The sequence below is a fragment of the Brassica oleracea genome, chromosome C3 (assembly GCF_000695525.1).
Source record: "Brassica oleracea var. oleracea cultivar TO1000 chromosome C3, BOL, whole genome shotgun sequence".
NCBI lineage: Eukaryota > Viridiplantae > Streptophyta > Magnoliopsida > Brassicales > Brassicaceae > Brassica > Brassica oleracea.
The window spans coordinates 52,237,074-52,248,237 of NC_027750.1; the positions used below are offsets into that span (position 1 = coordinate 52,237,074).

Here is an 11,164-nt window from a genome sequence, read left to right on the forward strand (position 1 = left end):
GCATTTACTACTTTGTATTTGTATTTCTTTGAATCGGGTTTTGATTTAACATTACTAAATAACTCTATTCAATAAAGTTAACAAAAATATATGATCGGACAGTCGTAAAAAAGCTATTTACACTATTTTTTTAATATATATTTTCGTCACCATCATCTTAAAAGAAAGGCCTTGAGAAAAATCAAATGCGTCTTTATCTCATCAGTTTATTTATTTATTTGAGAGCTGATATTCAATTAAAAAAAAGTGTAAAATATTACATCCCCAATGGGGCATATTCGATTCAGACTTCAAATAAAAATTCTAGTATTATAATAGCCTAGAGTTTTATATCAATGAAACCAGTTGCCCATGATAGTATCCCATTGGATAGAATCACGAAGAGGCCCATCAAAACCCAATCAAGTTGAGGAAAAGTCAATTCTGGAAGATACATGCAGACTTTGGTTTTGTCGAAGATTGACGAAGATCCGAGAGATGGAGTGCACGAAAGAAATCATCTGCTACATTGGCAAACCAGGAAGCATCAGGAGGTAAAGTACCAAACTTGCATCAACTAAGAGGAGAGATTAGGATTAGAATCCCGAAGATCTGAGATTTTATTCCTGATAGTAGAGTCTATCAATCGCAAGACATGAGAGAATTAAGAACAAAGTCTCGAAATATTCCTCGATTAGATCGGAGACTGGTTATCTGGTGAGAATAAATCACTGGAAAACAAACTCTAGCTGATTATCAAGCAAATCTACAGCAATATTTGTTTCATAATCAAGCAGCTATCAACACAGAATAATCTGTTGCCGACAATCGAAAAAAGACTGTAGAAATCTACGAAATGATTTAGAAGGAAAAAAGGATGATCTTCACTGAATTGAACTCATTTATTTATAGGTGTAAATCCACAACAATTTGAGATAGGAGATGTATGGAATGAGACCTCTTGGATGAGTGGATCGGTAATATTAATGAAAATATTAATTGTATTTAATAAATCTAACAGAGAACAGTAATGGCGCAGTTTTTTCTCAGCGGGAAGAAGAAGAAACATGTCATAACCTAAGTCAAATAATGTTTTTCTTACAGACCAACTTTTAAAATAATAGTCTTGCTGTATGGTCCATCATAAGTCAAACTTCTTGGTTTTTTAGAAATTCCAAATTATACTTATCCCTTTAATTGAAACGCAGCACTTTGGAGTTGACGGACACACGTCGAGACCAGAACACTCGACTTAATAACGTGGCGCTGAGGTGTCTTCACAAGAGAGAGACCAACATTTTTTATATATATAGATATATATATATATATATATTAATATATTAATATTGATATGATATTACAACTATTTTTTATTTTAGAAAATATACTGTGAGATATATTAACGGGATATGGATTTGGTGCAAGTAATAACAAACAATATAAATTTAAAAATATTTATCATTAAATTTAAAATCTTAATAATTTATAAAAAAATCTAATTGTAAAATAGGAAATGGTTACACATTATGCTTTATCATAAAATATTAATGAACCTTTACATCCAAAAAGTTTAATAGGCTCTGAAACAATAAAACAAACGATGAGTAGTCCAAAACTAAATATTTGTATGTTTCATCCATTTACAAAAGCATAAAAATATATCTTTTTTTTTACAGCAAACACAGACTCATGTTGACTCTGTAAACCATATCGGTAACTCTGCATCCATATATACGACAAAAAATCATCTTAGTTATTACCATAAATTGTTTATTATTAGCCCAAATAAACAACATACAAAAGTTCATATGCACATCAAACTTTTTAATCTCACCATTTCATTCATAGAATACATTTTATTATAAACATGTAAACAAGCATAAGCCATGTTTTAACTTGGATCATATTCTAGTCTTTGGCCTTGATTGGTAGATTATTATGCTCTATATTATCCAATTAACATTTGTTAGAAAATCATTTGGAAAAGCATTTACTAAATGTTAATGATCTCTAAATGCTCTTGATCACTACTTTTATATGAAGATTTAAAAAAAAACATTTACATTTATAATTTACATCAATTTTATTCGGAATACCTTTTGTTGCATGATGTAAATTTAGCTTGGAGGGATTTACACTTCACTTGCATCAACTAACTAAGCTAAAAACACATAAAATAAGTTAAGAGTTACTATGCTTCCTCTGATCGGCATACTAAATGTTTAACATGACAGGCTTTATATATATTCCATCAAAAATAAACCTATTTGTTTCTTTGTAATAGAATTATCTCTATATTTTATTAGCAATTCAATATATTTCACTAATATTTAGTAAAATTATATATAAACCATATTTAAATTTTACAAAACATGTTTTCTATACACCAAATATTATAATAAAAATAATATGAAATTTAAATTTTTAAAAATTAACTAATATATATACAGTAAAATAAATTATTTTCTCTTTTATAAAAAATATATTCTAAAATAAGAAAATCCAGAAAATTAAACTTTTTATAAGTTAATAAATATCATAATCTCAACATTAATAATTTATAGAGTTTTTATTAATGTTGCACTAGAGAAAGAAGATGAAAAAAAACATAAATCATTCTTCAACTCGACATAGGCGATTTTGCTGCTTCTCACTAACAATCATATGCTATACTATTGATATTTCATGATTTTAATGAGTCTTAGATTTATATTTATGTTTATTATGATCATTCTAGGTTGCATTTAGATGTTAAATTGTATTTGCATACATAATTGCATTTGATATGGTCTAAGATGCACAATTGAAAGTTTTGGGGCTGATTCGGGTGGACCTTTCTGTGAATTCAATAGTTTTGGGGTCAAAGAGTAAAAACTCAAAACCTGAAGGGCCAGATGTGCAAAAACGCCAAATTCCACCATTGTTGCTCGATTCTTCTTCTCGCCGGCTCTGGTTGCTGACGACGGCGAGCCTGTTTGGTTGTGAGCACGACACGGATGGATCAGAGCACGCCGGAGTGAAGACGGGGTTTGTGGTGGCGCAAGCGGCGGAGATGGAGACATTGAAGCCATGGAGGTTGAGCAGAGATTGGTCGTGGCTGAAGCTTGATTCCGGAGATGAAGTATGATAAGCTAGCTGTTCCATTAGCGTTTGTGCAGAAGAAGAGAAGTGGCCGAGTAAAGCATGAGAGTGAGAAGAGACTCCCTGTAAGAACGAGGATTTGAATAAAGAATAAGTATTATTATATGATGCTATGTCGTTTTGGTATTTCATCTCAATTAAAAGAGGAGTGTCCCTTATGGAAAACTTTATCAAATGATCAATTAACAAATTAATATTCTCTCCTATCTCTTCTCTCTCCTTCTTGTTACGAAGATAAGCTCAATGATAAGCTGGTGCTTATCTTCGTAACAAGAAGGAGAGAGAAGAGATAGGAGAGAATATTAATTTGTTAATTGATCATTTGATAAGGTTTTCCATAAGGGACACTCCTCTTTTAATTGAGATGAAATACCAAAACGACATAGCATCATATAATAATACTTATTCTTTATTCAAACCCTCCTTCTCACAAGGAGTCTCTTCTCACTCTCATGCTTTACTCAGCCACTTCTCTTCTTCTGCACAAACGCCAATGGAACATCTAGCTTATCAATACCCCCTCGAAGAAGACTCAGCTTGTTCTCAAGCTGGAACTCTGGATACTGCTCTGTTATCGCCTTGATAGGCTCCCATGTACTCTCAAACTCAGGCAGACCTCTCCATTTGATTAACACCTCCGCTTGTTTGCTTACTTCCGATCTCCTTATGCTCAACACTTCTTCAGGTTCCGTGTTCCACTCAAATGAAGAAGACAGGATCAACGGAAGTTCCTGAACTCTGGTCTGCGGCTCAACCGCTTGCTTCAGTTGAGAGACATGAAACACTGAGTGGATTTGACGATGCCCATGTAGAGCCAACTTGTAAGCTACTTTTCCCACACGCTTCTCGATGAGATATGGCCCAAAGAACCGAGGTGCCAGCTTCTCTGCCTTACGCATCGCCACCGTTGTTTGTCTATAAGGCCGTAACTTCAGATAGACCCAGTCTCCAACTTCAAACTCAACAGCTCTGCGATGCTTGTTCGCCGAAGCCTGCATTCTCGCTTGCGCTGTCACCAAATTGTCTCGCAACTCCTGCAACAATACATCTCGATTCAGAATCAGCTCCTCTACCTCTGCAGTCGCTGACGGTATATCCCCAAACCTCAACAATCTTGGAGGATCTCTCCCATACAAAGCACGGAACGGTGTGGTATTGAACGAAGAATGGTGTGATGTATTGTACCAATACTCTGCCCAAGGAAGCCACTGACTCCAAAACGAAGGCTTACGCCCTGCGAAACACCTCAAATACGCCTCCAAACACCTATTGACCACTTCTGTTTGGCCATCAGATTGCGGATGGTAAGCGGTACTCTTGTGCAATGCAGTTCCCTGACTCTGAAAGAGAGCTGACCAGAATTTGCTCAAGAAGACCTTGTCTCTATCAGATACCATAGTCTCAGGAAACCCATGTAGTTTAATCACCTCTTTCACAAAAACTTCTGCCACAGACTTCGCCGTAAACGGATGCTTCAATGGTATGAAGTGAGCATACTTAGTCAATCTGTCGACCACAACCAATATCACCTCGAACCCCTTTGAACTTGGTAATCCTTCCACAAAATCCAGACATATATCAGACCAAACCTGCTCCGGTATTGGTAACGGAGAAAGTAACGCCGCCGGCGACAAGGTCGAATACTTGTTCCTCTGACAAACTTCACAAGCCTTTATAAACGCAGTCACATCACTTCTCATCCCTTTCCAATAAACCTCTCTCGCCATTCTCTTAAAAGTTTTAAGAACCCCTTCATGCCCTCCTATCGCACTCGCATGAAATTGGCTCAGCAACGTAGGTATGAAAGGTGAACTGGTGGGAATCACCAAACGCCGATCTTTAAACAGAACACCCTCCTTCACATGATAACCGTCAAACTCTGGTTCACCCTTTCCAACGCCCTTAATGATGGCTTGTAAAGCCTCATCTCGCTCCACTTGCAATGCCAATTCCTCCATATCAATTGACAATGGTGCTGTCAGCTGAAACTCTTTGAACTCAGTGAGCTCTACTCGTCTTGATAGTGCGTCAACCACTCTATTTTCCTTGCCAGTCCTGTACTCAATCGTGTAATTCAATCCCAACAACTTAGAAGCTCATCTCTATTGTTCCACCGTGACCGCTTTCTGCTCTAGCAAGTGCCTCAGACTCTTCTGATCAGTTCGAATTGTGAACTGATGCCCCGTCAGATAATGTCTCCATTTGGTGACGGCAAACACTATGGCCAGTAGCTCTCTCTCGTAAACCGACTTCACACGACCCTTGCTAGAGAATCCCTTACTGATATACGCGATTGGTCTGTCATCTTGAGATAAAACCGCACCAATGCCAACTCCTGAAGCATCAGTTTCCACTACAAAAGGCTTAGTGAAATCCGGAAGCCTCAATACTGGTAACTTGCACATTGCTTCCTTTAGCTTAGCGAAAGCCTTCTGAGCTGCCTCTGACCAACAAAACCCTTCTTTTTTAAGCAAATCTATTAGAGGCAGTGCAATCTTCCCATAACTCAATACAAATCTCCGGTAGTATCCAGTCAAGCCAAGGAACCCACGCAAAGCCGTAACATTCTTGGGTACTGCCCAGCTTCTCATTGCTTTTATCTTCTCTGGGTCAGCTGATACTCCTTCCTTTGATATCACATGGCCCAGATAAGCTACCTCCCTCTGTGCAAAGGCACACTTCTTTTCGTTCGCATAGAAGATGTGTTCCTTCAAGATTTGTAACACAATCTTTAGATGCTTCTGGTGTTCCTTCTCATCACGACTGTATACTAAGATGTCGTCGAAGAACACTAAGACGAACTTCCTCAGATATGGCTTGAAGATTTCGTTCATTACAGATTGAAAAGTCGCCGGTGCGTTAGTGAGGCCGAACGGCATCACTAAGAACTCATAATGACCTTCATGCGTCTTGAAAGCTGTCTTACCCACATCACTCTCCTTAACCCTTATCTGGTGGTAACATGACTTGAGGTCTAACTTGGAGAAGATCGACGCTCCTGCTAATTCGTCCAACAACTCTTCAATGACGCCCCCGAATCAATGAGAACCACTACTTCCGCATCTCCGATATAACCTCTTATCCTCAATGTCTTCTTAGTAGTGATTCCTACCATAGACTTCAGAGACAGGACCTGCAGCTCTTGTTGCTTCTGAGGTTCTTCTTCCTCTTCAGAACCTCTATCTAACTCCTCATCTCGTTCTGATTCCTCCTCAACTTCAAGGCACTTGTACTTTTGAAAAACTTTACACTTGTGCCCAGAAAAGAATCTCTCACCGCAATGACGACAAGGGTTTTGTATTGGCCTCTTCGACTCACTTCCCTTATTCTCACGCTGCGATTCAAAAGACTTCCGGTTAGGTGTGACCTCACTCTGCCTTCCCATTGAGAAGTTCGAGTTTCTCTGACTATTGTTGAGTGCAGGGGCCGAGTTCGTTCGATGAAAGGACCTCGAATTGTAAGAACTTCGCTCGTTCTCCTGTGCCTCAATGATTTGTGCCATCTCCACAATCTCATCCATACCCAAAGGCCTAAGTCTAACGACTTGCTCCCTCAGACTCCTTTTTATCCCGTGCAAGAACATTTCCTCCAAAACATCATTAGGTACGTGAGGTACCTCCGCCGATAGTTCCTCAAACTGCTCACGGTATTCCTGTATAGTATCGGTTTGGCGCAACCTCAGCATCTGACTCACAATGGTTCCCCCTCTGGTAGCCTTGAACCTTCTCTTAAGTTTCACCTTGAAATCTCCCCAATTATTCGGCTCTTCCCGATCCTTAATCATTCTCAACCACGTCACAGAACCACCCACCATACTTGCCATCGCCAAAGAGAGCTTCTCTTCTTCCTCTGTTTGATTCACCGAAAAACACTTCTCTACACGAAAAATCCAATCATCCGGGTTTTTACCTTCGAAATCTGGCAGCTCTAACTTCTTCGGTGGAGACTCCGACTTCTGTTGAGCCGAATACCCAGAAGATCCTCCTTGGTAAATTGGAGTGCTCATCTCCCCTGATCGGAGAGGAATCGCTTTCTCATTCAGCTGCAACAACCCTTTGGTGGCTCGGATCGTTACCTCTTCGTGTAATTTCTTCTTGTTGTCCCCCAGATTCGAGTTAGGGTTTAACTCAGATCGAGATCCAGAACATGGTTGTTTCAGAAACATGGCCACCAGCTGAGCGTGGCGCTCCTCTGCCTTCTTATCGATCTCCAGGAACTTCTTATCGTTCTTCGCCGTCACCTCCAGCAACGTTTGTTCGCTCCTCATCGAGACACTCCGTATCTCATCGATCGCCGTTGTCATCCCCGTGATCTGACTCTCGAGAGCCGTGATCCGTTCAGAGTGAGTTTGAGGAGCCATCACAAGCTCTGATACCAATGATAAACTGGTGCTTATCTTCGTAACAAGAAGGAGAGAGAAGAGATAAGAGAGAGCATTAATTTGTTAATTGATCATTTGATAAGGTTTTCCATAAGGGACACTCCCCCTTTAATAGAGATGAAATACCAAAACGACATAACATCATATAATAATACTTATTCTTTATTCAAACCCTCATATAATAATACTTATTCTTTATTCAAACCCTCCTTCTCATAAGGAGTCTCTTCTCACTCTCATGCTTTACTCAGCCACTTCTCTTCTTCTGCACAAACGCCAATGGAACAGCTAGCTTATCAAAGTACTCGTGAAATCTTGGTCCGGTGGTCCCAGCTTGGAGGAAACGGTGGCGCAGTCACGGATATGCACACCATGACGAAGATGAACGAGCTCAGCCTTGATTCGGAGATGAACCGGTGACGAAGGATGAAGACGAGTGAAACTTAGACGAGCAACCGTAGGCAACCTTTGCGGGATAGTATTGGCAGCTGCAAGGTGTCGACGCGAAATGCCAGGAGATTTCGCCGCGACGTATGGAGGCTGTGAAGTGAAGTTGTCGACCGCAAGTGATCATCGCGAGCTTTAGGTGGTCGCGGCCGTGTCACGACGAATTCGACCAGGGCGTTTCGCAGGCGATGTCCGCGGGATGTGTAAGCCGCGGTGGAAGATCAACAATCGCAGGCTCATGTCCCAGGCTAGAGATGGTTGCGCATTTTACTATTTTACCCTTTTATTTCTAAGCTAGTATAAATACATTGTAAACTTAATCTTAGATCTTATCTTATTATCTATCAAATCAAAAACTATTTTGGTGTGAAAGATTCAATCTTGATCATTATCATTTGTGTTTGCTTGATTACTTTGATCATTAATCATGTTTAATCTTAAATCAACCAATGATTTAATGTCTATCATGATAATGAGTGAGTAGTCATCTTTGGATTCATGAGTTAAAATGATTAAGATGATTAAGTGATGATCAGGAATGTTTAGAGTAGATTAATATGTTTCTTTGCTTGATTGAGTGATCTTAATGCTAATCTAAAGTTGGCTATTTTGGATTAGAAACCTAGACATTTCATTGCCCGAGAGGTGTTCGATGAAATGTCTGAGCCAACTCAACATGCTCTAAACTTGCCCTACCAAAGACATTTGATGTTAGGGGAGTTTAGAAAGTTGAATGATTTGTTCTTAATGATTGCTTAATTGACACAAACCAAAGACATTTGATGTTTGATCAATGAGAGTAAATGAGCATTTGTCTTGACAAAGAACATGCTTAGAATTGTTCTCTAGACTTAGAGAAATGTGTTGATTGAAACCTTGCCATTTTAGATTGAATCTTAATCATTTGACATCAAATTCCTATACCCATGTGTCCTCCTTTATCCATTTGATTGAAAATTTCTAGTTAGTAGTGTTAGAACTTTGTTAGTTTGATTGAATCACCTTATCACTTTGATTGCATTTAGCTAAAGTTAGAACCGGAATTCTCTTTGCATCAAAACTCTTAGAAATGGATTGACATCTTAAATACTACATGATTGGAATTAGAACCCTTGAAAATTCCATTTCAACTATCAATAAGTCCATTTCAACTATCAATATAAGCTCCATTGACATAATTTAAGGTCAAGCAAACATCAGCGGGGAAAAGCAAAATTGTGATAGTCCAGAATCCATGTCACCATACAACTGCTGAGAACTAGAGCTCCAAGTCGTCCATTTCCCATATGCGATCAACGTCCAAAGATCGGGTATCTAAAATGCAAGTTTTATGTAACACATATTTTCACATATTTTCAGTGGTGTTCCCTGCAATGTGTCAATTATTTGCGTGTGGTAAAGAAGGTCACCGAAGTCAGTCATGGTCATGTGAGAAATATCTCCGTCCACAAACATACACTATGTCTAATCAAGCATGCACATATGACAATAAAAAGTATAGGACATCTTAGATTTACAAAATGATTTGAACTAATATTTTAGCTATTGTTATGAGTCCTTATTGTTAATGATTTGTTTCTAATATAAACAGCCATATTATTATTACCTCTAGAATCACTTATAAGTTTTTTATGAACTAAAATATTGGAAACATCTATGTTAGAAAGTGATTCTTAAAAATATTACAAGTTGCACGCATATCATAAATGGTTTGATCAAATTTGCATTTCATATATTTTGCATGGATTTATTAGAGCTAGAAAACTTCCGAATGAAAAAGAATGGTTGTTTATATTAGAAACAAATCATTAACAATAAGGACTCATAACAATAGCTAAAAATACTACAATGAATTCAAAAACCACATTTGAAACTTACAAACATTAGCAACAAGACAACGACCATTAGTTGTATGTGGGTAATCAAAAATCATACAAAAAAAAATAGATGTCTTAGTTCTGATACGCAAAGTCAGAAAATGATTTAGTTATTTTTTTTTGTCCCAACAATGCAAACCAACCAAAGACATTTTGAGACTAAGAAAACTAATAGAAGGCATGCTATATATGTATGACGTAGATTTATACAAAAATATCTTAAAAGAGAAAAACTTTTACATATTTGACACTCTTTCTAAACACAACTTAGAAGTTGCAAAAAAACTCTCATATTGTAATATAAAAAATTAAATACTATAGACCAACTTGATATAGTTTTTAACACAAGAAAATTGAATTACATTTAAAATAAAATAAAATACGAAACATAAATAATTGAAACAATTTCCCGCCCGTTAGGGCGGGCAAACCACTAATTTTAATAATATAATACTGATTTGACATATTCTCTATAATTTTAGGATGAATAATTAATTATAATAATATCTTAATATTTATATTTGTCATGAATTTTCAGAGAATATATAATAAATAGATATTAACAAATTTAGCGATAATATCATACTAAAATTTACTCTTTTTTTTGAAACAAAAAATTATCTTATTTACTTTATGATATTACTGGTTTATATTATAGCCAACTTCTCCTTGTGATTTTAGTGGTTCATATCATAGCCAGTTTCTTTGGTTCTTATTAAAAATATTGACCCGGTTAAAGATTATTACAACAATAATGTTAAGCTGTTGAAATTTGAAAATACATGGAAATATACAAAATTTGTTTCAATGAAATTGGTGTTCTTGGTACTGTATAATATTTTTTATTTGTTTGTGTTAATTATACGATTTGGTGTTGATCAATAATATGTTTTTCAGGAATTATGCTTATGTTGATGAACATTCACTTGGTAACTTACGATCTAAATTATCTTAAAAGAATTTTATTGTTCCGATTAGTGTTGCCACCATTGACTGACTATACCACATAATATAAAACTAATATTTCATGTCTTAAAATAAACTCTAATAAAATAATTAAAATCAGTCTTTGTGATGATTTTCAGCTCTCAAAGATCTCATCACAAAAAGAAGATTTGTAACCGGAGTCGGATTTTAGGGTGAAAGGTTCGGTGGATCTTGGTTTTCTCCTTCTCGGTCCTTTCGAAGCCTTTTGTGTTGATGACAGGTGGGTTCAGTCCTTCTTCACGGGCCGTTTCACCTTTGACGAGTACTCCAATGCTTTTCCGATGAAGCGCAACAGAGACCGGCGGCATGTTCTCTGTCACTGGGGCAAGGTGCCGATTTGAAGTGTCAGTGT

General features: G+C 37.2%; 1 protein-coding gene across 1 annotated transcript in view; it reads left to right on the forward strand.

Moving 5' to 3' along the window:
• LOC106330891 overlaps nucleotides 1–8,020 on the forward strand; it is a 17,723-nt gene extending 9,703 nt beyond the window's left edge. Inside the window, exons 3-4 of the mRNA XM_013769286.1 lie at nucleotides 2,775–3,100; nucleotides 7,803–8,020. Coding sequence (XP_013624740.1) covers nucleotides 2,775–3,100; nucleotides 7,803–7,877 — 401 coding nt within the window. The 3' untranslated portion in view covers nucleotides 7,878–8,020. The remainder of the gene's footprint in view (nucleotides 1–2,774; nucleotides 3,101–7,802) is intronic.
• The last annotated feature ends 3,144 nt before the right edge of the window (nucleotides 8,021–11,164 follow it).